Source organism: Brachyistius frenatus, unplaced genomic scaffold (genome assembly GCF_029030835.1).
Source record: "Brachyistius frenatus isolate BFR_SWC_R1_liver_20210118 unplaced genomic scaffold, ASM2903083v1 Contig_116, whole genome shotgun sequence".
NCBI lineage: Eukaryota > Metazoa > Chordata > Actinopteri > Embiotocidae > Brachyistius > Brachyistius frenatus.
In genome coordinates this window covers 157052-183524 of record NW_027210715.1, presented here as the reverse complement: position 1 = coordinate 183524, position 26473 = coordinate 157052, and the positions used below count along the sequence as shown (strand labels likewise).

The window sequence follows — 26473 nt, the reverse complement described above, 5'->3', positions numbered from 1 at the left end:
CCCTACAGTCACCACTGTCCCCACAGTCCCACAGTCACCACTGTCCCCACAGTCCCTACAGTCACCACTGTCCCCAGTCACCACTGTCCCCAGTGTCCCCACAGTCACCACTGTCCCTACAGTCACCACTGTCCCCACAGTCACCACTGTCCCCACTGTCCCACAGTCCCCCTGTCCCCACAGGTTTAATGTATCATGTCGGCCATTCACTTGCGATTGAGGTTGTTTTGTTTCTAAAGTCGGACGCGTGTCGTCGTCTCGCAGGTGCTTGTTTTTTTTGTGGCGTTTTTCTTCCATTTCATCTTTGGAGAAGAACATTAATGATTTGGAGAAGCATCATTTTTCCCCAAAAAAACAGAGACAGAATTTAAGCCTGTAACTTTTCAGCCTTTTCAGTTGTGTTATTTCACAAACTAATTCTGAGACTTAGAAATGACGAAGGCAACAGATTGGAACAACAACGTATGCTAAGAAAACCTCCGGAAACTTCTCTACTTCTGCGTAACAGCGACATCCTGAGGCCATTTGGGTACATGTCTGACGGGAATCTAAATATGTACCCCGCTAAGAATATTTCTGCTGTTGCCCATGTCCATGTGTATCTACAGAGCAGCGGACAGAAAGACACACAAGGTTGAAAAAGAGTGTTTTTTTTGTGTTTTGTTTTTTTGTGTGCACAGAGCGCGTCTGCCTGGCGAACCTCGATGTGTTCGAACGCCACGAGCAGGAAATGTTGCCCCACTGGATATTTAATATTTACACGGTGAACGGGACCGACTCCTACTCTACACGCTGAGCTCGGCTGGTACTCGTGTACGTCTGGAATGGTTCACTATGTCGATAGATAGAAAAAGTCAAGGAGTCTACGTCTTCCTCGTACAAGTAGCTCACTAAAGTGTCTATTCTAGGTTTTTTTCCTGGTTAATATCGGAGGCTCAAAAGCACTGGAAGAGATGACTGATGCTCGGGATTTGATTTGTCGAGATGGCGCTGCGGTCAGCGAAGTGGTCCGCTCTCATGTCTGTACACCGTTCTTTAGACCGGCAAGTCTATAAAACAATTACATATCCTCTACATGTCTGCACTCATCACTAGATTTGAAGGAACAGTTCAAGTATATTTTGGAAAACATGCTTTCTCGCTTTCTTGCCCCAAATTCGGTAAGAAGATTAATACTCCTCCGTATATGAAGCCAGAGTTGATCAGGCTCACTTAGTATAAACAGCCCGCTGAGGTAAAGTCCAACAACCAGCGGCCTCCGCAGCTCAACGATTAACATGTTGGATCTGGTTTGTTTCATCAAAACAAAAACTCAAAAGTGTCAAAATGACACCATGTGATTGGTGTATTCGGGAATCATTGGGAGCCACATGCAGCGACCTCACAGTGACGACGATCAACAGCTGGGAACATCAAACCAAAATGTTGTTTTTACACTTTTAAACAGTTAAAATCTTGTTACTTAAAATGTGTAAAGTTAAAAGGTGTTAATAAGTGAGGTTTAGTGGTGCAGGTCAGTGGATTTTGTTTCATTTAAACAGAGCCAGGCTCGTTTTTTTTTTGTTCCTCTGGTTACAGTCTGATAGCCTGAAGCCAACCGACCCAATTTCACTGAATAAGAGAATCGTTTATCGACGTCCTACTGGCCGCAGACCTCGGGTGAATTTCAACCAATCAGCTCGCGCCGATGCCGGCCGACGCTCTGCTATGGCGGACACGACCCACGACCCGCGTCCACTGAGGCGTGTTTTCCTGAGCGCAGCGTATTTTTAAAGTTGTTTTTTAATGAACGGCGGCAGCGAGTCGGCGAGAGTTTGGCTCGTCACCGTCACCAGCCGTCCAATCACAGTGAAGGAAAAAGTCTGACAACTGCTGGCTGATCTTCTCATCAGGTTTTGGGCAAGAAAGCTGCACTCCTCCATTAACCTCCGATTAAAGCCAACTTCTTATTAAAAACACATCAGCTCTTCACCTGAAACTTCGGGCAGTGGTCACTGAAGTTCATGAAAAATGGAACATAAATAATCTTTTTTTTTGTTTGTTTGGGTCCTCTGTTGACGAGAGCGTCGACTTGAGTTCAAGTTCCCCTGATAAAGATGACGACTGTCCAAACAGCACAAACATCCGACATTTCCAGTGCATTTGTGCCTTGAAAGAAAATACTGTACATCGAGCTAATGTCTGAACCACGCTCCTGTCTGTACATGCTACCTACAGAATACAATGACAACGTGTCAAACTTCTATTTTTTTCTTAAACACTGACTTTGTATGCAAAAGGTGGAGTTTTATTACACAACAGAAATTATAGCTTCTTTCCTTCCTGTTTGTCTTCTTCGTCCGTTTCCACGTGTGGAATCGCCGGCCGATATCTGATTATAAAAAAATAAAAGTCATATATATTGGACCACTTTGTGTTTCTCTCCCTTATGGTTTTTTCTTGTTCCAAGCAGACCTCTATTCACGCAGGACACGCCAAGCAAAGAAACATAAGGCTAAAAAAAAAAAAAAAAAAAAAAAAAAAAGGAACTAAAATTACAGGTATATCTCTTATCTGTGTTACAATCAGAGTTGCGTTCCTTGTTTCTGTGTTAAAAGGTTCCCTGTTGTTTTGAGGTGAAATGTGAATCAACAGAGAAGCTTCACTCCATCAGAAAACAATCAGCTAAAAAAAGAAAAGGAAATGGCTGCTGTCTTTGCCTCTGACATCAAGGCAAATCAATAAGCTCCAGAGTGGCAGTCGAGACTTGGTTGCACCAGAACCTCACCTCCTCACCGCCGCTTCTCTTCACCTTGAAATCTGTGAATCTCTCCAGAGATTTGGAATGAACCGGTTCAAAATAAATACGAGTTCTTCTAAAAGTGTCTTTTCCTCTCTGGACACGTGTAACTAGGTTGAAATACGACAGAGAAGAAGAAAGTTGGAGGAGACTGTTGGAGTCACGTATCGGGGCGAGGTCGAAGCCCCCCCCCCCCATCGTGATGCCTACTGTTCTGGGAGTGTGTTTGTGAGCGTGTGAAGGGCATCACTCTCTCCGGGGGGAAGTTATGGCTGCTACTTGAAGACGTAGTTGATCAGGACCTGAAGGAGGATGAGGAAAACGATGATGACGTAGTCCCGCTGCTGGAGGAAGGAGCCGCCCTCCACCCGGCCGGCGGTGCGACTCCGCAGCACGGTGATGCTCCTACGAACAAACACGACAAGTGTGAGTCCTGAAAAGGTGTGACATCATCTCCCTCACACTCACACGGCGTGACATCATCAACGCTCTCCTCACCTGTTAATGTCCTCCTGCGTCTTCTTTATAGATTCAATGGCACTTTGAAGTTCACTGAGGTCGGCTCCTTTTTTCCTCAGCCGGCTGTTATGCTTGCTTTTGTGTCCTGAAACAAACAAACAAACAAACAAACAAACAAACAAGGGTTTTCTTCATCGTTCCTTCAACATAAACATTCCCTGCAGGATTACGTGACGTTTTGTTCTTTGCGATCAACAATGTTTGATTTTGCTGCAGATTTTTGTAAAAATCGTGATGTCGTTTGTAGTTTTAAGTCAGTTTTTTGCAGGAAAATTGACAGAAGTTGAAAAAAGTTACAAGTCCAGTCGAAGCACGACCTGATGAGGAGAAATACGTAAAGACTTCTTTTGATAATTATCATGCTGCACATCACAGAATTTTTTTTCTCCGTTCTAATCTTTTTCTTATTTATTTATTGAATCCCGTCACATCCGGGCGACTCTGCTGCTCCTAAATGAGAAGTTATTTTTGTGAATAAAGTGAGGTTCATCTGAAAAGACTATTTTATTCGGTACTGCTTTCAGCAGAGCTTCTGTTGAGGATGTTTTGAGGAAAAATCCAGAGGATTTTGCGGGAAGATCGCTTGAATTTGCTTTAATGTTTGCAATGGGAAGATGGTGATTTCCTGGAGGGACTAGATTTAAATGCACCTGCGACCCGGCGATGAAGCCGTGTGTTCAAATCCTACTGCTTGGGACCTTTTCACAGCACATTAAAACTACACGTGTCAGTCCTACTTTCTCTCAGACGGGAACTATTTCATCAGTAGAAAGTAGTTCCAGTGGAAACTGAACATATCGTGTTCTTTGGAGAGAAACGGTTCTTGCTTCTGGAAACCAGTGCTGCAGGTGAATTTTCTCAATGTTTGTTTTTGACATTGCACCACAAACTAAATTCCGTCCACTTTCATGGTATTTTGGGCATTTCGGAGTCAGATATCTCAAATGAAACTAAACTATCTAAACAGGCAGATACCAGTTTCATTCTCTGCTATTATTATTATTATTATTATTATTATTATTTGACCTATGTTTGAGGAAACCCTCTTGACTTCCTGCCGTACATGAAAACAGACATATATTTTGCACTGAACCAACTGAAGTATCAAGAGTAGCTTATAGGCAGAGTATAATGAACTTTGTTTTCATTGTCAGGCTGAGTATCTGTTGCCTCATTTCCTATTTCCTGAAGTGATTAGATAAACACCTGCAGGATGAAAAGACTGCAGATATTACTGCATCTGAGCAGCAAAATAGAAACTCTGTCATTCTCCACAGGAAATTATATTCGCTGAAAATAAAGACGTGACGACGGCTCTGAGCTCAACTGATTGCTGCGCAGGAAAGCGTTCAGGTTGATGAGGCTACGTAGAGTCATAATGACATATCAGAAGATTGAAATAATTTATGAAGTCACCTCTGCTGTGCACAGCTTCTCTTTAAATTCAGACATCAATTCTGACATTTTGTTTTAAAAAGTCAAAGAAAAGAAGCCAACGTTTTACATTTGTTGACGATATTCCAACATGTAGTTAAGATCTGCTTCACAATAACATCTACAGAAAGATGTTCTTTCAAAGAAACACTTCTACATCTATTCTACATCTATGAAAACATTAGAATCCAGTGTTTCAACCTGCTGCTGTGTGTTTGTTACAGTGTTTGAGATATTTAGACTATGCTGCCAACCAAATGTTATCTTTTACCAGTTAAGTAGTGGCCACGCCTACTCATGTTAATCTCTGTGTGTGTTTTGTGCATTTGTGTGTGTGTGTGTGTGTGTGTGTGTGTGTGCGTGTGTGCATGGCTTACGTTCACTGCCAGACGAGTCTTGGCGGTCGGGTTCAGGTGAAGAGCAGCCGCTCTCTGGGCTCTTGGGCTTGTCGCTCTTGTGTTTCCTCTTTGGCACTGTCACCTGTTCACACACGCACCAACACACACACACACACACACACACACACACACACACACACACACACACACACACACACACACACACACACACACACACACAGATGGACCGGTCAAGCAAATGGGCCACACACACCAGCTGCAACCAAATTTAAAATGTATAAAAAGACATATTGACATCCAAGACGGAAAACACAAATTAGAACAAACATCAAGCAACAACAAGCCCCCCCACCCCCTCCCCACTCCCACACACACAGGCATGCTGGTACATCAGTTAAGTCACATCTATTTAAAACACTCAACATTAACACACAACCAACATCCAAAATGAACCAAACCTGCCATTAAAATGATTCAGTTCAAAGGGATTAAACTCAGACTGGATTACATCTCGTTTTTTTTTTAACTCTTTATTTAATGTGGCGTGGCAGGAGTCTTGATGGGTAAAACAGGTTTTAAGGTTGATTTTTGGGATGGTGGCAAAAAAAGATTTTCAGAGTTTGCCTGACAAAAATCTCAAGGTTAAAATGTTAAAGATTCTTTGTGATTGTTTTTAAAAAAATACAAAAAAAAAGTCCTGTAAAGAAACTTGTTTTTCCCCCTATTTAACACGTTTGTGAATAGATTTTAGGTATGATTACGACTTTACAAAGAGACAAAGGTGTATTTTGTTTCATCAGAGAAACTAGTGCAGTGTGAAGAGCAGTCAATCAGGAGCCTCTGATCTGACTGACTAAAAGCTTTAAGTGGGGCGCAGCACTTAAAGCTAAACCAAATCCTCAAAGTACTGATAATGCCTGATCTATCCACCATCGACAAACTTCACTGGTTTTGGCAGGTGGTTACTTTAACGGTACACACGAGAAGAGGGCAAACATTACACCGACCGCCGAACAGCAGCCTTTCACCTCTCAACGTAACACTAACTAACATCAATTTTAGACTCATTTGTGGCAAAAGATTTAACTTTAATTGACCTTATTGGTAAAAAAAAAAAAAAAAAAAAAAAAAATCCACTAGTGATGATGAGGTTCTTGTGGAAAGGTTTGGATACTCTTTGCACTCTACAGACGGATTTGTTTTCATTATTCGACTTTAGAATATTTCACAATCTGAGAAAAAGTCTGGAGCCTGCACTGTTTCCAAATACTGCTGATGTTGCACGTGTGCTCCCTCATGCTGCCTCATCATTTTCCTCTCCACAGAGCAAAGAAAAGGAAGAACACCTTGTTATCCACTTACTACAGCATGCAGTTTGACACGACCTTCCCTCCCATACAGAAGGAACAGCCAGTGCCAGAGCAAGAGACGTAAAAAAAAATAGAGGTGGAGGGGTTAAAAAAAAAAAAGAGACCAAAAAAAAATAAATCCAAAGACACAAAAGGAGTGGAGGCGATGACGGCGGTGGCAGCACAGCGATGACGACACAAAGAGAAGAAGCGACAGAGGACAGTGCACCGGGTGCTGCGTGGAAGATGGCGGAGGCGGCGAGATGCTTTTTTAAATTTTTATTTGTAGTTGCGGTTTCCGAGTCGGGACGACCTACCTGGCACTTGCAATTGTCCCTCCGCGGCCCCTGGTTACTCAGACTAATAAGACTGCCAGAACGTACCATAGGGGTGCGGTGTCGGACCTTGGTCTGGATACAGCCGTCTTTCTCAAACTGGATCAGGTCGTTGAGCGGATCCCATGGCCTCGTGCTGGGGAGGGAGGGGAGACATAGGGGGAGAGATGAGCAGAAATTAGGGTAGGTTTGGGAAAAGAGTTCAAATGATAAGAGATACATTAATAAAGGGTAAAAAACAAACAAACACAGGAAGTAGAGTAGATGCAGAAAATGAAGTGGAAGTAAGATGTAGACTAAATCATTTCATCTGACATGAATGCACAAAACTGCAATCTTCTACCAGTGAAAACAAAAGGCAACACATTACTGAATTCATGTCTTATCTAACATACAAAAACACCTGGATATCATCTCTGCAGTTGTAAGAAGTCGCCAGTAGATGGCACCCTGCAACACTGGACAATCTAATGAGGGAGTTTCCTGCAGTCACTTCGAAGGCCAATAAAACTTCAAATGAAGGCAACTGCAGCCAAAAACCACAAAGTTCAACATTCAAATTTTGTCCTCCAAAAAAGCAATGTTTTGTCTTATGTTTGACAAAAAAAGCTCCGCATCAACATTCATCAAGGTCTAAAAGTCAGTTGATGTTTACTGAGCTGTTTCTATTTTTTCATTACTGTATAATATAAAAAAACAGAGACATTTAAATATCCATTAATTAACAGTTTTTGTTGTAGTTTTCATTAAATGTTTATTTGCTTCCTACTAACAGGTGGACCCCGACCAATAAGAAGACAGACGTATGTCAACATGAAATTGGTCAGGGTCAGTGCATCTCTAACATGGTGGTGTGCTGCTCCCAGTCAGCGGTGGTGACCATCCACCTCCTGACGGAGCAGCGAGGAGCTCCAAGTCCCACCTTACAGGACTTGTGCCAGAGACCACAGAGCACCTTCAGAGGTCCGGTGGAGTTCACGTCTCGGGTAGTCGGAGAAAAGGAGCATCGGCATGTGAAGCGAGGCTGGTCGTGATGTTTGTGCTCAAACACGGTCTCCGTGACTCAGAGTCACTTCACAGTAAAGTTTTAAAATAACTCATCTACATCTTTTAAGCAAATACATTTATATTTATAAATCAACAAAAAATCTATAGGCCGACATATAGCTGACTGATTTCTATATGCTTCATAATTCCAGTATCAGTCCGACTCTCCAAAATAAATCTCCTCCAACTGCGTGTGTCAGGCCTGGAACACACATCCTGCGTTACCTGTTGCTGTGCGATGTCATTTCATGTTGACGTCCACACTAACAGATCTGAGCAGCCACACGGCCCGCTGAGATGTCGTCTATTTATAAAATAGAACCGATGTCTAATTTTTCACACGAGCCGCTCTCAGCAAACGATCTGTGATCACGTGTACACTATAATCACTTTAACACAGTGCAGGCTCTAATTCTATCATGATGATACTTCACCAGCTACAGGACGAGGTCCTCTTCACTGCTCTCTGTGTCGCTCCTCTGTCTTGGTGTGAGTGCCTGTGTGTGTGTGTGTGTGTGTGTGTGTGTGTGTGTGTGTGTGTGTGTGTGTGTGTGTGTGTGTGTGTGTGTGTGTGTGTGTGTGTGTGTGTGTGCGTGTGTGCGTGTGTGTGCTCTCACTATAAACGAGGGTGAACAAAAACCACGTGCATACTTTTTGGTGACCGGACTTTAAAATTCAATACTGATGGCCGTTATCAAAGAGAAACTCATTGCTTCAGCTGGTACCTGCAGCAGCAGTGTGTTTCAGGCCTACGTCTCTGCAGTAAAAAGGCATGAATTTATTTTCCACTGCCATATATTTGCATTGACACTCAGCTGACAGGTTCAGAACTACTGCTGAACCACTCTCGCCTGCTACCAGTAGGTTTGCTTGGCGGAGGAGTCACTCACTCGGCATATCTGTAATGCCACTCTCCAGTGACGGGGTCCTGCTCAAACAGGGCGGGGTTCCACTCCTCGCATTTGGCTTTCCGCTCGCGCGCCGACTTCCTCTGAGCTTCCTCCAGGAGGAACTTCTCGTTAGTGGCCTCGGTCTGGTCCTTGTTGTTGATGGCCCGGGTCACGTGCTGCCACAGTCTGGTGGATTAAGATGGAACAAAGAGAAGACGCTGAAAGAGGAATCACAACTGCACATGCAGCTTTTAACAGAGAACACGAGACAGAAGAGAAATTAAAATGTGTTTCCATGAACGAGTCTCTACATGTGGCATGTGAACATTTTCAGATCATTGACTGCTTTTTCAGACTGTTTCAGGATCAGCTGATGGTCTAATGATAGTGAAGTGTGGGGTCACCTTTCGGACTCGTACTCCCCCTGCTCCTCTGGTGGGACGGTGCAGCGCGTCAGCCGGCTCTGCCTCAGGTCCTGCGTCGGGTTCCAGAACGTGTCCACTGTCCCCGTCTTCTTGTCGTTGATGAAGATCTCGCTGTCCTGTGAGGGGAAAGACAAAAATCTCTTTTTACAACAACTAGTGCCAGAGACAGACAACGGTAACAGTGAAGCTGCTGTCTTCAGTAAGTTGTTTTTGAGGCTCAGACTTGTTCGGTTTAATTTCCCAACTTCTCTTAAACAGAACCGCGAGACACGTCTCCATCATTTTGTCTTTTTTTGTCTGCCGTGTTATGGTTTAGTTGGAAAAAGCAGCAAAACACTATTAATGTCACAAATGGACAACTAATACATTTACACTACATGAAACAAATATAACTTTGTGTAAAAAAAACACGGTATATTAAACATTTTCGACAGAATATCTTACATTTAAAAGAAATTACTAATTTAGTCTGGAGTAATTGCCACAAGCAAAACTTCTGTGAGCAACAATTAAGCCAATTTTGGTTTTAAGAAAGGTTGCAGAATACAAAAGGAGCTGACATTTAACACATCAGTAAAAACTGAACCCTGTGTGTTGTATATGTATATTATTATACAACAAGTAGCAATCAGAAGAATGTGCGACAAAGGTGTCTTACCCAGTGTCCTTCCAGCGTAGCCAACACCTCCTTTCCCAGCTTGATCTTCCCAGAGACCTGATTGACGCTGTCACTGCTGCCCAGGAATGGCTGGAGGAAGGAGAGGAGACACGAGGGGAGGCAGAGAGGGAGGAAGGGGTGAGGAGAGAAAGAGGAGGGATGGAAAAGAAAGGATGTAAAGATGAGGAGAGGAAGAGGGAGAGGAAGAGGAAGAGGAGAGGAAGAGGAGGGATGGAAAAGAAAGGATGTGAGGAAGAGGAGAGGAAAAGGAGGAGGGCGACAGGCCACCAAGAGCAAAACAAAGGAAAGCGTAGGGGAAGACAAGTGGGGGGATTTAAAGGGAGGAAGGGAAGGATAAATATATGCACACATTCAGTTTACTTGCTGCTGTTACTATGGAAGGGGAACAAAAATCCAGTTTTGTGTCTTCAGTACGTTTAAAGATAATATGTCGCTTTGTTTCAGCTCTCGAGGCTTGATATCAAATTGTTTTAATGATGGTAAAAAAAAATACGATATAAAAATAACAGATATCTCAAGGAGAAGAAATAAAGGAGATCTGAAGTAAAGGCTTCAACTGCATATTTCTGTTCACCAAGGATCAAAACATATTCGGAGTCAGTCCCTCCAGGAGATCACAATCTTGCATTTGCAAAAATACAATGCAAATTCTACCAATCTCTGAAAATATTCAGTCGTTTGCAATTTTTAAAAGAAATTCCTGTAATATCTCTGCAACACAGATACTCGTTAGAAGCTCTGCTGAAGGCATGAAAACACAAAATAAGCTTTTCCAAACAAAACAACTTCCTCTCATTATTAAATAAGTTCTCATGCCGCTTGAGTGAAGAAAACAGGAGTGTCGTTGTTTGAGGGAAATGTGGTTTTATCGTGAGATTAAGGTTCCTCATCTTCACAGTCTAATAATACAGATTAATATTGTTTTTTGCTTTTGGGCTAAAAAAAAAAAAAAAAAGCCTTTAAAGGATTGATTTTTATGTAGTCTATTCTGTATCCATGTGATGTGCAGTATCATTATTATAATAGGAATTTATTACATATGATCTTTCTTTATTAAGTAGTAGTTCAGAGAAAAGAATCACAGTTCTTCTCCTTCAATTTTTTTTTTTCCCAATTTCTGCAATATTACCTCGTAAAATCCCTCAGAATATCCCTCCTGAATTTGGAGAGAAGTAATTACGAAATGAAGCATTTTGATGACAACAATCACCCAAATCCTCAGTGAAATCCTGGAGGGACTGTATTGCTAATTGGTACTTTAATGTTTTGATTTTAATGTGTGGATTGCCTGGTTTTCTTTTTCTTTTTTACCTGTCGCTAGTTTATGATTGGATAACGTAGATGATGATGAAAGGAACGGTGGTTGGAGGGTAGGATGTTTTCCGGGAGGGTAAAGGGGGCGGATGGTGGAGATGTTGATGGCGGAGGGGAGTGAGACATTCAGAAAAGTCATGTGAGAAACACTACAAGTATTACAAGTCTGAACTGTTTAAGAAGTTCCCTACTTTTTGTAGATTTAGACTAAAGGTCTTATCCTACCGACAAAGGACCGACATTATCTACAACTTCTAAATAATCACCGTCGTTCTGAACTAAACGCACCCTTACCTTCAGTTTGAAGTCCAGCTGAGAACTGTAGCCTGTTTTCTCACAGGCGATGGTGATGGAACCGCCCAGCTCCAGGGTCATGGTTCCGTACAGGATGCCTAGCAGATGGAAGGAAAAAAAAAAGCACAATATGGTGTTTGAGTCCGCGCAGATAACTGGGAAACTTCCACGAGCTTAAAAAGGCGACTCAGACAGCTCTCAAGTTTTGTTCAGGGTAGATATGCACCTTTAAAAATGAGCAAAGCAACAGATTTTTGTTGGATAAATCTATCTGGGATGTCCAACAGAAATGTGTTAATGTCACTGTAATGCAAACACTGCTTTTGTTTGACTTCTTCATCCAGCTATCGTTTTCCACAAGCTCTCTGTGAGTTTTTAAATCCTGCAGACATTTAAACTGTGGATGAAACTTGAAGTGACTGATGTGTGGTCCACAGTGTGAAGCAGAGCAGGATGAACTCTGACCTTTACAGTGAGCGTAGGGCATGTTCATCACGTAGTCCTCCCCTCGGTTCAGAAACGTGAGCCGAGCCTCTCCGTCCAATATGGCCGACAGGGAGTTTCCTGAAATGTTAAAAGTGCGGGTGGTCATCGGTAGTTAGAAAAACAGCTGAAGCAACGTTAACAAATGTTTTATTCGAGTTTAAGGAGTCTGTTGGCAGTTTTATAGCCTTGTAGTCGTGTGTGTGCTCGTACCATAGAACTTGGACTTGGCGAGGATGCTGCCACTGAGGCAGAATCCGTCCTTCCTGTTGCTGACGTAGAAGGCTGACACTGGAGGATGATGGGAAACCTACAGAAAGAAAGATTGAAATAAGCCAAGAACAACAACCGCTGGCATCTTCTTCGGTAGATAGTTTTAGGAAGCTTTTAAAAACTCACTTGTTTCATGAGCTCTTTGCACTCCAATGAATGCTTGTCTGCTGTGTAGTTTTATTGATTATGTGTGTTACTCATTTATGGTTTTTATATGAGTTTAATATTGTTTTTTTTACTGTTATTTTTGGTTTTTTAACTTGTTGTACAGCACCTTGTAACCTTGGTTTTGAAAGGTGCTTTATACATAAAGTTTATTATTATTATTATCTATAACCCGATGGGTTGGGTGGAGTTGCTCTCAGCGGTGGTGCTGTTGTTACCTGCTCTGCGATGTAGAAGGTTTTGCTGTTGGTCTTCTGATGGAGCCACATGCAGCGGTACGTCTCTCCTATAATGGGGTTATAAGGCTTCTTCAACCCCTGAAACCAGCACCAAACAGGATGTTAGTCTGACCTGTTGCGTGTAGAAAAACACGTATGTAGCTCATCCACACGGAGCGGCCTTCACTGACCTTTGGCTTTTTGTAAAATCCTGAGATGTACCACTTCACCACCTTCTTCATCCGGTTGTAGGCATTCTCTTCAATTGCAGCTCTGCAGAATAAAATCCAGACATTGACTGATGCACCTCTGAACCACCTGCTGGTTAACTCACTGGTCTGTCTGCTGCTGCAGGATTCTCTCGATTATCTCCCTTTGCTTTTATGTAGTTTTTAACTTGGGAGTGAAGATTCCAGAAAACTGTACACAGGAAGCAAATATGTCACGTTCTATCAGCAAATCAGTGACGGTGCGTTCACAAGCAACCGGGAAAATTCCGACCTCCGACTTGGAGAAAACATTTGAACGAACTGGGAATTTCTTACTCGGACAGTCGGAAGGTTTTTCGGGCTCCGAGAAGCAGATCTGACGTCACTCGACATGACAACGTTTGTGATGACAGGAAGATATATACTTACTCAGCGCAAAAAGAAGTCACTTCATGGTTAATTTAGGTCATACTAGTTCGAGCAGGATGTTGTGCTGTTCAACAATATTAATTACTAATACTGAGTACATTAACAGACAACTAAAAGTGATAACAGCCCTCCGACACGGCCGTTGCTTTGCTGTTTTAATCGTTATCTGCTAAAAACGACATGTAAAAATGTAGCTTTCAAATAATAATGACTCCATTTCGTCCCTGTGATGTTCTACGTGGGGGATGACGAGGCTGTTTGTCACTTTTCCGTATTTAGACAGCAGATTTCCTGGGGGCTGCCATGTTGCCTCCTCGTTATTGACATGTCAACGCTCTCACTTACCAGCTGCCTGAACGCACCATTATACTGCAGCTAAAAATGCACATGTAACTCCAAAGGATCAGAGGAAATAACTGAGGACGCACGGGCAAAGACCTGCACACAATATTGATGAAAAACAAAACGCTCACAGATAATTTAGATAATATTTCCTTTGATTTGATATTCGCAGACTCTTTTTCAAATTTGAAGGAATCCTGTAACAGAAAAGGGAACTGAATCCTTCCGTGAAATAGATCCAGCACATAAATGTCCCCTTAAACCATGTCGAGTTTTCTATTTGTGTTTTAATGTGAAAATGTAGAGAAGCTGGAAGGGGAATTTTTCAACTCAAGACAGATCCAGACTAGCGGTGCGGGCTAAACTCGGCCTGCTGGCTGGGACACAATGAGGACTAATTCTGATTGAACTGCTGGTAAGAACACACATACGCTCCCAGAACAATTTAAACAAAACGCTGTGAAAAAGCTCTTACTCGGAAAGGAAGTCTGCGTGGTAGTAATAGTCGGAGAGTTTGTCCAGAAAGGATCTTGGCTCCAGGATGAAGGTGGGCAGGACCACCTTGGACAGGTCCATGCCAGGTCGCACCTGCTTCAGCAGCGTCCAGATCAGAGATTTATTCTCCTCCGACACCGTTTCTGTCTGAGCAGCCTCACCAGCCTGGAGACAAACATTAAACAGCAGACTGAAGTATTTTTGCTGTTATAATAAAACGAACAAAGTCATTTGCCTCAGACAGAAAAACACAGAATTTCAGATATGTTCATATTCAGGATTCAAATGTTTTATGTGTTGGTCTGTTCTCAAACTGCCGTTTTAATTCCATCCTCACTGCAAACATTTGGCCTCTGCTTCAGTAGGTGTTTAATTAGTGAGATGTCAAACTCACATTTCATCAGTATGGAAATGTATGTAAGCACTTTCACACTTATTCCCTTGCAGACAACCACGCACACCCACCCACACAGACTGTGATCAAAGCCTGTCCATGTTCTGCCATTAAGCAGAGGAACATGCTAATTTCTCCTCATTATCCAGGAAAGTTGAATAAAAAAAACATCAAAACCTTCAGATGATGTTTTAAATCGAGTTTATGATGAAAATGGTTGCTGGAAACCCCATGAGATGCTGCAATTATATGTCATCTATTCTACAATGCTTTTTCTTGTAGGTAAGGTTACCCAGGTGACGTCACCCGTTGGTTTGTGAACGGCCATTAAGAAGCCTCGAGTTCGGATTTTGGTCGACGCCATCTTGCTAGTTTGGAGCAGGAAGTGATTATATTTAAACGAGATGGGGGGAGCGAGCGGTGGATCTGACTCGATCTGATTAGACACCTGATGATGCAACGTCCCGCCCACAGAAAGCTGTAACCTGACTGAACCACAGGCCTGTCAATCAAACAGACCCCCCCCCCAAAACAAAAAAACAAAACAAAAAACGGGTTTTTGAAGCTTATTTTATAATTAATGACAGATTATTTTCAGATTTACCACCAAAAAATGAATAAGAAGGACTGACTGTAGTTAGCACAACTGAAATAACTAATAAATTTACTGATTTAGAACTTTATGGGACTGGTTAAATGGGAGTCTATGGACTCAGTGGCACCCGCTGGTATTGCAGTTTAAGGCACTTTCGCATCGGCCTCATTTTTCAGACACTGATGCTACATCTACTTTTAAATACAGTCAATGGAATGAATACAATAAGCCCTTGTTCCTTTACCTCTCCCAGCTCCTCGTGGGACTGTTCCAGGTACGGGGTTTCCCGCAGATGTTCGTTGGGGTCCAGGTCGATGTACGAGTCATCCTGGCGCTCTGACGTGTCGCTGTCACTCTCCTCGCTCTTCTCCAGGCCTTCTGGGTCGGACTCCTCGTGGTCCTGCTCTCCCTCCCGGTCTGACTTGTCTGAGTACAGGTCCGGGTCCTTCAAATGGTCACTGTCGTTGAACCTGAAGGAGCAGGGGGCGAACTTTATTGTAAGATGTGTACAACAATAAATGATGTAACATGTCGGATGGCGGGAATAATCTAGTTCCGGAGCAGGTTTGACTTCAATACTCACTGGAAACCGTGCATGTTGTGGGCGCGGAGGAGGCTGTAGAAATTAATTGAGTGTTCTCCACCGGTGGCTACAGTGCTCATGTCCTCCTTCCCCTCGCGAATCATGGTCCTCTTCAGCAGGCTGGAGCACTTCAGGGCCAGCTCTAAGGCGTCCATCCAGCACCGGCCTGGGAAACAGATTTCAACTGATTAACAAACTGCAGAAACCTCCATCTGGAAGTTCTTTTGAAACGATATTGGTTCTTTCGTGACTCACAATCACCCATCACTTTACCCCAGAATTAACTCGAGAGGTGTTACAGTTTCAAAATCTCATTTTGATGTTAATATCACAACAGAGATGTGTTGTATTTGCAATGGAACTACAATAGTTCGGTGCATGATGAAAGTTATTTCCTGTGTAATGTTTGAGGAAATATGTCGTAGAAATATTTCACATGTTTAGACACAAAAATAAAATGTTGAAAGTAAAAATTGTACTATCGTATGGGTGGACAAAAGGAACCATATAGGCCAGTTTTGATTTGGCTTGACTGTTCCAGCACCGTGGACAGAGACTCAGTGAAAGAGGGAGCGATGGGATTGGACGTTTCAGCACCACGGACAGAGACACAAAGGAGATGAAAACTATGTATAGAAATCTATGAAAAGGTTTGAAAATGTGTCTGCTGGCAAAAAGCAAACAGCAATTTCACCAAGCAGCTTTCCATTTCAAGCCTCCTTTTGTGTCATTTTCTCTCTGTACTCTCACACAGACATAAACTGAAACCCACATAAAAGCACATACAGCACAAATAAAGTGAGGTTTCTCTCCTCCCAACTAACACACACCTTGTACTGAAATGCACTTATGTTTTCTTATGTTTCATCACTGAATGTAGAACCCACACTTCTAAAACCACTCAATTACTGTTGGACTCATAATGAATGGTTTGAAAAAAAGCATTAAATATGATGCAGTAGAGCCACGGATACCTTCATTTTTTTATTCCATGCTTTTCTCTTTCTCACTAAAACCTGACGCCTACGTCACCCACAATGCAACACCAACTGCCAACTGTAGGGATGGCAATTCAGGGGTGTTATGCTGGTAGTGGCAAATGTAGCTTTGAGTCGCTCGCCTTGAGCAGTGATGAGGACTGAGTGTGGTCAGCAGACTGGTTTGTTGTTCCATCAAATCAAAGACAAATGAAAACTTTAACTAAAAAAGAAAGTTCAAAAGTATTCTTTTAAACTGAAAGAGGCCAACAACACCATCAGTGTTTGGTCATGATTGTCCAACTGCTTAAAACACATATTCATATTTCAGGTAAATCAGTCAGCAGGCTGGAGAAAAACAATGGTTAATGAAGCAAAGATGAAGGCTAGTGTCTCTTCCACAAAAGACCACTCACTGCTCGCTGAAGTGGCGGTCAGCTGAAACTAATATTCCTTTGTTGACACCACTATTATGCAATCTGTCACTCAATGCAAGTTGCTCCTGACAAGTGTCAGAAATAGCTGTGAGTGACAAGCTTGTCTCTTACCATCAGACTCAGAGGCAGCGCGGAAGATGAGGTGGCTGCTGGGTAACGGCTGCGTGATAGAGCCAACCGCTTCTCCTTTAGGACCCTGTTTACAATAACAAGAGACAAAGGCAGGAAGTACATGTTAAACAATGACAGTGTTAAAGAATGATGAGGGTGTTTTGTGTCCTTTTATTTTGCAATGGTTTGAGGATTTCCTTTGTTATTTCCTCCATCCACCTCGAGTGTTTTCATGTCTTCTTGGGTTATCTATTAATTATTTATTTGTGCAAATGGCTAAAATCTCGACTCCCAAGCATGTAATAGTTATGCAAATTAGTGGTGGGAGGGGAGGGGAGAGGGGTGCACAGAATGAGGGAAGTGCTTATTTCAATAGTGAAGAGTACAAAGGGGAGGGAAATCTGTGATCTGTGATCTAATCTGTGATCTAAAACACAGAGTGATAACTGTGATTCAAGCTTTTTCACAGCACAAACAAATGGAACCACTTGAGATGCCGGGTCAGAGCTGAACACCCGGTCACAGCTGGAGTGGACGACTGAACGGGGCTGAAAACACAGGAACAAATGGACAATGTGCACTGCCAAAAAGGAAAATTGCCAGCTATGCGCATTATTTTCTGTGTCTGTCCTACATTAAACTAAGATGTGCTCAGAATTATACAGTTAACATCCAAATCTGGTTCACTGGTTGTTTTAACATCCAGGGACAGAAGATTTGGGTTTGAATGGAAGAGCCCCTTTTCCATGTGATTTGTTTTCCCCTTTAAAAGGTGAGATTCTTCTTCTCTTGCTTTGCACTTATTCATTCAAAATGGGATTATAAGGTCAGACACTTTTTCCATGAAAGTCAATTGAGGGAGATTGAAAGTAATAGTAAACTATTTATTTCCAAGTTACTTATTTGCCGAGTTAGACAGGAGTGTTCATACCACTCATGTTTGTATGGTAAATATGAAGCTGTAGCTAGCACCAGACTAGTTTAGTTTAGAATAAAGACTAGAAACATGAAGAAACAGCGAGCCTGACCTGTTCACAGATAGAAAGAACATTGTGGTTTGTTATGATTTATGTTGGTTATTTATATTTATGTGGTTTGGGATTCATGTGCGAAACTGTTTCCTGCAGGAAGTGACGGCACCTGCAAAGAAACAGTCCAGCACACAACCAGCCAGAAACAAACAAAATATCAATTTCACACGTTGCTTTCTGTTCGGATTAAACAAAGACATAACGTTTAGTGAGGTTCAGAGGTGTGTTTTTAAGTTTTATGTGGATTGTGTTACCTTTAGACAGACTACCTGTTATTCATGCAAAGCTAAGCTAACCTGCTACTTGTTGTAGTTTTACACAGTATTCAGAGAATGGTTTTCATCTTCTCCTCTAACTCACAGTTGACTTTACAGAAATTTCCATCTGCTTCAAAACACGTCTTAGGGTGTAATTCAGGTCTTGGATTTAGGATGAAGTCACTGATTTCCTTTCAAGCGGAAGGAACAGAACAGAGAGCTCTGAGGCTTGAAAGTGTCCACAACAGCAACAGACTTGTAGCAGCCAAGAGGGAGCCGGACACTCTGTACTCTGGTTCTTGTAGGATTTTAAAGGGATTAGGAGCACCACTTACTTTACAGAGCACCAATTTAAAAAAAAACACTGCCCCTCTGCACTTAACAGACTAAAGTGCAGCAGTGAATACTTATTTAATGTTACCATTAATACCTTTAAAAAAAATTTTTTTTTAAATCAGGCGGACCTTTAATCATCTGGGCCAAATTTCACTCAGAGCTTGCTTCCTTTTTGCATTTACTATTCCACTTTATCCTTTATGAGCTCTTCATTTATTCATGTGAGTGCCTTTTGTTCTGTTCAGAGGCTGACACGTCTATTCTTTGCTACGGTGACCAACAGCCTCTTAAACTGCTGAAAATTATTTGAGCTTTCTGTGACTTTTCAATGTCTTTTCCAAGTCAGACTACAAACATCGGTTGTACATAAGTGGCGTTACCTTTTTGCTCATGTTTTCTTAAGGTGAAGAGTAAAAAATCCTAAGCTCATACAATAAATACCAGAAACTAGTTATGGAAGACACTCTGGAGTGAACCTGTGAGTCTAACTATCAGCAAAAGTCCCATTTGTTCCTCGGTTTCCTTAAAGGAACTCTCCCCAGGGCGACTAACAACCGATGGATTTGGGTTCACATGCCGTCAGCAGTGAGTCGCTGATTTCATTCACAGCTACTATTCACCACATTTTCTGTCTGAATAAAGACAAAAACAGCACACACAAAAAAAGTGTCCCTGTCTGCAGGGAATCCTGCGTCAAGAAAGGCGTTCTCTGACCTTGACAGCCCAGATGGACTGCTCCAGCGGGTGGAAGAGCTTGAAGCAGAAGCCGTCCTTCTTGGAGGGCCTCTCGATCAGCTCGCAGGCGTTGAGCAGCACCGTTCCCACCCACTGTCCGTTTTTGTGAGTTTTATAGATGAGCAGGACGCCTGGTTTCAGCACACACCACAGCTTGGTCCAGCTCTTTAGAGTGCCGCGGATCTGGAGACGTACGTTTACAGAGAAATGTCAGGTAATCTAAAGCGCCAACAAAATGACCTTCTGCATTATGCTACATAGGGAAGCTTTAACAAGATGGGAGGGCTTCATTCCAAGAATTTAGATTGTTTTTTTCAAGTCAAGGGGAAATAAAACCCTAAACCTGCCAGTCACAAGCTGAACATATGTGTAGTGTGATGTTGTAATATAATAATTTGTGTTGGAGAGCTGTTTTTCATGAAAGCATCAATAAAGGTAATCCAAGCTCATGCAAAAATGATTTGAAACAATTCTATAACATAAATTTGTTTTGTAACAAACATGTGGATTCAGATACATAATGCAGCAGGAAATATTGACGATGGGATGCTTCACCTTTAGCCAGTCAGCCATGACGATGACAGAAGGATCCGTGATGGTGCTGAGCAGCTCCTTGGTCGCCCTCTTCTTTTCCTCCCTGTAGTTCTTCTTCTGCACCTGCAGAGGGGAAGACGAAGCAAAGACATCCACTCGCACAACTCTGAATGTTCATTTTCCACACACGGCCTCGCACTGAATTCCATTTGCAACAAATAATAAAGAGTGAAATCCCACTCCTGAGTGTCTCTGTTAGAATAACACCTGGTACCATCTGGCTGATGTGTGAGGAACTTTTGCATTTTATCTGCCCCTTTAAATGTAATGTATCATACAACCCTGTTTACAAAGACGTTGGGATGCTGTGTAAAATGTAAATACACATTTTGGTGTCCTTTGCATTTCACACAGCGTCCCAACTTTTTGGGAAATGTTTTTTTTTTGGTTGTACACATTTTGTGTTGTGGTGGAATCGGCGCACTATGGAAGGAATAAATATCTGACGTGTAATGACTTGCAGTGAGAGAACACAACCACATTAATATGTGACAGTGCTTGACAAGGATCTGTAATTAGCCTATACGTAATGCTCCATATTTCTAAGACTCAATATGCCCGCTCTGAGAATTAGTGTCCGGATAAGAAGACTTAAGCTGCTTTAAAGCTCACTTACCTTGAGGGACTCCTTCTTGGTGAGCTTTCCTCCAGACGCTGACACATCCTTGTCGGAGCCATTGTACAGCTTCGTTTCAGACTGCGAATGCATAGCAGGGAACGAGAAGGCTTTAATAGCGTCACATCAACATCTCCGTTACTCTTAAATTAGTCATGCTCATCTGAGAAACAAAAACTTGTGAGCCATTTGTTAGTTAATTCTACCCATAAATGTCCCGAGAGGATTTCTGTGCAGCCTCACCAAGAGTCGCCTGTATTGTTGGTAATCGGGGAGTTTTAGCTTGTTTTACTGATGCTGCTCTGGATAAGAATATCCACTAAATGTAATCTTCCTCACAAAGTGTTTCCTCTTCAGGGCAATTCTGTTCACACAAAGTATACAATCAACAGAGTCGACTAAAATGACGCCATTACATTCGATTTCTTCAAAACAATAGCTGCAACACAATAAAAAAAAATAAACCACCATCTACAGGTGATCGTCTTGTTCCTCTCGGGCTCGTTTGCTTCCCTGGTAGCTCGGTTAGTGGAATGAAGCCTACAAATGTCACTGTGTGGTGTGTGTGTGTGTGTGTGTGTGTGTGTGTGTGTGTGTGTGTGTGTGTGTGTGTGTGTGTGTGTGTGTGTGTGTGTGTGTGTGTCCGCCAGATCACTCCGCATGCCAACTTTTTAAAGACAAACAGGGCGGGTGTGTGTCCGTGGATCCAACAGCAGGGCTACTTAAGGCCTTATTGCTCACAGGCAGGCTCGGAGAAAGAGTTACATGATAGAAAGGTGAAATCTTCACTTCTAAATCAACTCCTCTGTTCAGAAACCTGGAGAGTTTCCTTTTTTCTGGGACTACGCTGCTTCCCGTGAGGATTGCTGTGAACACGGCCAGGGCTCAGTTCTGCTTCAGAACACATCTCAGATGGTGGATGTCTTTGAATCGAAAGATGAATTAAACACCAGAGATAAGGTTCCTCTAAAATCATGTCTTGGTTTTGGGAAACCCTGCTGACACAGTGTTGAAATCTCTAAAATGATTATCTTATCATATGTCTTAAGATTTGCAAATCATAACCAAAAAACTGAACAGGATCGCTGTCTGCTGCTGTGACTCAGAGGGAGACTCAGACGCCCACGTTTTCTCTGACAAACATATTTGACATATTTGATATTGAAACATATTTGGTCCTCGGCAGATTAACCAGCCGGGCCTCCTCCATGCTGAGCTCCCTTGAAAGAGGGGCTGAGTTTGAATTGGAGTTGATAAATGCTTGATGTGGTACAGTGTGTGCGTGAGTCATCTCAATGTAGGCTATCTCAACCCTGAGGCAAGACTGGGAAAAAGCAAAGAAGACGCGCAGTAATTCCCATATTCTCTGGTCTCATTAAAAGACGCACACTTAAAGCACCCAGTCGTTGTAACCCTGCCATCACAGTACATCAACTCTTACCTTGCTCTTGGATATGGAATGTGAGTCCTCTTTCAAAGACAGGGGCAAGAGGTCCTCCTTCCCTCTCTCGAAACCTGTAACAGAAAACTCGCAGCGTGAGGACGTGCTCAGAGCATCGGTGTTTGCCTGCAGACCAGGATCTGATTGTTGGATCTGTGGTTTCAGGTCTGCCGGCGCCTGCCGAAACCGAACAAGGCTTTTTATTAGCACAGATACTGACCGGCCGTCGGAGGAGCCAATCACCGGCCGCCGGGTGGTTTTCAGGGTGAACAGGTGGAGAGGGATTAGAGAACAACCTCTTCATTCTCTAATCCTGAGTTCTTCAAACACAAACCAGGCACTCAGACAGTGAGGAGGAGTGCTCGCGCTCAGTCGAGACGCAACAACAACAAACTGACAACTCTTGTATGGAAATGATCCGCCTTGGAATTTAGTGATGCCGGATGTTAGAAAAAATACATAATTTTTTTGTAAATGAAAAGATTGTAGCTGAAACAATTGGCTAAATAATGAATTAGTCCATTGACAGAAAATTCATCTGAAACTAAACTAAATACTCAAGTGTGACAATTTGATGCTTTTCTGATTTTAATTTCACAAGAATCAGTTGAACAGAGACAATTAAAAGGTGCCACGTTGGGGTCTAAAACATTGAACAAAAAAAGAACATTATTAGCAGCTTTAAAATGATGAGCAATTAATGCTTTTAAGCCTCGTGAAGTAAATAAAAAAACTAGAAATAGTGTTTAATACACTCCATCTATAGATCTATCAACATGTCAGAAACAGGTCGAAATCAAATGTTTATTACTTGCTTCAGTACTAACAATGATAAATGAATGAAAATGAATTAAAAGCAATTTTGGATTTCTCTATTCAAAGTCATTTATAAAGCAAAATCACTTTCTTCTGAATTTGCTGCTTTCCCCTTTCTATACATTTAAATGGAATATTTTGGAGTTTTGGACTGTTGGTTTAAATATCTTTTACTATCCCTTTTTATTATTTGATTTATTGATTGATTAAAACAATAGTCAACAACTGAAGATGACAATGATCATGTGTTGCGGCCGTGGTTTGCTCTTTACATCTTGTGAAGGATTTCCAGTCCAAATGTCTGACTGCAGCTCCAATCCTATTACATGATGAGTGTAGTCACACAAGCACGCTGTCCTTCAAAACAGGTGGCAGCAAGCCACAGAATCTGGACGGACACGAACTGGCGCCGGATTCAAGTACCTAATCTGAACTGAGCTCACGTGAGATGATTGACAGGTGAAAGGAGGTTCCTGTGGAGTTTGTGGATGTGGAAAGTGGATTCAAAACAAAGAATTGTTTAAAAAACAACAACAACAAAAAAAACCTCTACATACATGCATATAATTTAAGACACGGCGCAACATAAGCTTTTCCGCACAAAACGTGCTCCAACAACAAAATATACTTTTCCGTCAACCTTGCTGACTGAAGAAAATCCTACAAAACAGGAAGTGACAGATTCGATGGGAAATGTGTTCTTATCAAGAGTTTGTACAACCTGATGGTTGCAAGCAGTATGTCTGGAATAAATCTTTTTAAAAGCAATTATTTGTACAGAGGACGCAGCCTATGAATTCTATACTACAATTGCAGAACATCTGTTCTGTAAAACTACGTCATGATTATGATTCAGGATTTTTTTTTGTAACTTTGAGCTCAATGTTCTAAGTTCAGATAATACAAGAAAAGATGAGAACTTAATGAAAGATGGCATTGTCCAGCTATTATTGTGTAGTATGCTTAATTTTATAAGAAGTTGATATATGACTCTTTCTTAGCTTAAAAAATAAATAAATATATATGTGTTCTCATAACTAGCAATTTCTTTCCAATTCCAGTAATTTTACAAAGAAAAAAAAAAAAGTTTCAAATAAAACTTGCAGATTGCATCATAATTTGTTAGAAAATATAAAAAATATTTGATCGCCAACAATCACAACAAATCCTGGAGAGACTGCCGAGTCTACGGAAACTTTCTGGTTGTCATTTGAGCGCTGCTTTGAGCATTTCTAATCTTAATTAGTGAGACACTTTCCGACCAATTAGTGAAACCTCAGCAACAGACTCCCCTCGGAGATCACAGCAGTTGGCGACCCTGGCGGCCTCAAGGTGACAGAGAGCCTGTAAATATTTGATCGTTTCTGCCTCCTATCCACAAGCCATCAGCGTTCAGCTGTGAGAGCGAAGGAACCACTTCAGACTCTCATTTCCAAAAAAGAGATTTATTCATCGGAAAAGAGTCACATCTTATTTGACGAATCATTAGCTATAATAAAAACGGTGTCTGCTGTTGTGCGAAACAGGAATCCCTCTTTGATATTCTTATGGCATACTGTAATTTTGTCCTGCAGACATCTTACTGGTTCTGGTTGACACAACAGGATCAGTAAACCCCAGGAAATATTCCCTCCATAAATCATATCTGCTCAGCTTAGTTCCACTCCTCTGTGTTCTCCGTGCCCTCTGCCTCCACTGCAGTGGCTCTATTCTCCAAAGAGACGCTGCATCACACCCAACATTCTTGTTTTCTGGGCCAACCTGTGTGCATGGAATTAAAAGTAAAGCAGAAACAGAAGTTTTTCCATATAACTGATAGATCAGCGCTGCAGCGTGTTAGCTGAAAGATCTACAGCTCTAATGAAGCCACCACAGCAATATACATAAAGATCTGAGGGCCAGCAGTTGTCGTTCCTTCTTTCTGAGTGCCGCCTTAGTTTTTAATGCGGGTGTGGTTTCAGTGGTACATTAGACTTCCCACCAGACCATCTGTGCCTCCTTGACAGGCGCATCTCCATGCCAACTTCAGCTGGAACACAACTCAAAGGCAATTCAGCCACTATAACAAGCCACAAGAGGTTACGTAATTCATTGTTCCCTTCCCTTCATCGGGAGGAGACAGGAAGATGATAATAGGAGAATTAATTAAAATGGAACAAAGTCCAAATATTACACAGGAAATGAATGCTGTAACGGACAGTAGACTGTGAGAAAGTATTGGGTTGTATACAAATATTTAGTCAACAGGTTGCCTGTGGAAAAATAAAAACCTAAAGAAAATCCAGTCTTTTGTTAACAGAGGCAGGAAGGTGTTTTTAACTTCAAGAAGGCCACGATGTGTTTCTAATGTGCAACATCAGTTTACAGGCCTGTTTCAATCTGAGGAGTCGGATAAGTCACACGCTTCATTGGAGACTTAGAGGGACTATGATTTTTGGTAAGTGTATTACCATCTTCAGCTGAATCCTGAGCGTTATCATAATAAAAAATGCATTTTCACAGGAAACTACTATCATTAAAACATTCATCAAAAAACGCACCGTGTGCCATAAAAATAATAAATGAAACAAAAAAACAAAACAGCCGGTAAAACAAGGCTTGGTTCAGATTTGATTTCATCTTGGCCATTCTCTTATCAATCCAGTTCTTTAATAAGGCATAGTTCTTTTTCATTATTGAAGAATTAGAGTTGTTTTTTTTGGATTGTCATTAAAAAAAAAAGAATAAAATCAGAACTGCATTAGAATAGATTCATATTTTATGAGGAAATATTGTTTCTACAGCAGCAACAGTAGCATTTACAGCTGAAAAATCACTATAAACCTCATATGTCACAAAAAAGAAATTTAAAAGTGTCAATAAAATGTATATTATTCCTGACATCTAAATACTGATTGAATTTAAGAAAGAATGAAAAACAGTGACATCAGTCATCATCATCACTCCTGTCTGAGGGAGGTGGGGCTGCGTTAGGAAGATGGTTGTTGTCTCAGCTAGCAGCAAACGTTACAAGAGCTTGACTTATATTCTGTCTCGATATTGTGTGTATATATTTTACAGCACGTCTCCTCTGTCCGGTGAAACCCTGCTGTGGCTCGCTGCTGTCTTGCCTGCCTGCAGTCCTGTAAATCTGGGCTCTAAATGGCTGCGACCCCCTTCTGTTAGTCATTCTTTGTGACCTGGCTCCCACGAGTCCATTTGGTAGGAGCATATCCACGTTCATAGCGAGTTGGACGCCAATGATCAGACAGAAATAGCAGCTGGGGTTCCAGTCAGATTGCGTGACTGGCCACCGCTTTCAAAGTGCACTCGATTACAAACAGTCCAAGTAAAAGCATGATAACTGAATACAAAAAATACTAATGCGATTGCTTGTTTTTCATCCCATTTACAAACAAGGTCAGACAAAATGATTATGTTCCACTGTGATGAGACACTTAAAGACCCGTTCTCCACTCAGTAAAACAACCAGATAGAGAGAATTATTCAATTATAATATAACAAGCCAGACA

At 41.9% G+C, this 26473-nt stretch overlaps 1 protein-coding gene across 11 annotated transcripts in view; it reads right to left on the bottom strand.

The window, feature by feature from the left end:
* osbpl8 (oxysterol binding protein-like 8) overlaps positions 1–26473 on the bottom strand; it is a 101118-nt gene that overhangs the window by 536 nt on the left and 74109 nt on the right. For 2 of the 11 annotated variants that reach the window (XM_069713145.1, XM_069713149.1), the window contains 20 exons: positions 22146–22219; positions 20705–20785; positions 20050–20151; positions 19474–19677; positions 17136–17220; positions 15611–15776; positions 15272–15497; positions 14019–14203; positions 12755–12836; positions 12564–12662; positions 12121–12217; positions 11890–11988; positions 11425–11522; positions 9796–9885; positions 9117–9253; positions 8713–8898; positions 6824–6911; positions 5110–5212; positions 3278–3383; positions 56–3184 (listed from right to left, as the gene is read on the bottom strand). In XM_069713145.1, the coding sequence (XP_069569246.1) occupies positions 3055–3184; positions 3278–3383; positions 5110–5212; positions 6824–6911; positions 8713–8898; positions 9117–9253; positions 9796–9885; positions 11425–11522; positions 11890–11988; positions 12121–12217; positions 12564–12662; positions 12755–12836; positions 14019–14203; positions 15272–15497; positions 15611–15776; positions 17136–17220; positions 19474–19677; positions 20050–20151; positions 20705–20785; positions 22146–22219 (2438 nt within the window). In that variant the 3' untranslated portion in view covers positions 56–3054. Of the gene's footprint in view, positions 1–27; positions 3185–3277; positions 3384–5109; positions 5213–6757; positions 6912–8712; positions 8899–9116; positions 9254–9795; positions 9886–11418; positions 11523–11889; positions 11989–12120; positions 12218–12563; positions 12663–12754; positions 12837–14018; positions 14204–15271; positions 15498–15610; positions 15777–17135; positions 17221–19473; positions 19678–20049; positions 20152–20704; positions 20786–22145; positions 22220–26473 lie in introns of those variants that run through there. The other 9 variants (XM_069713148.1, XM_069713147.1, XR_011311559.1 and 6 more) reach the window with 8 other exon arrangements.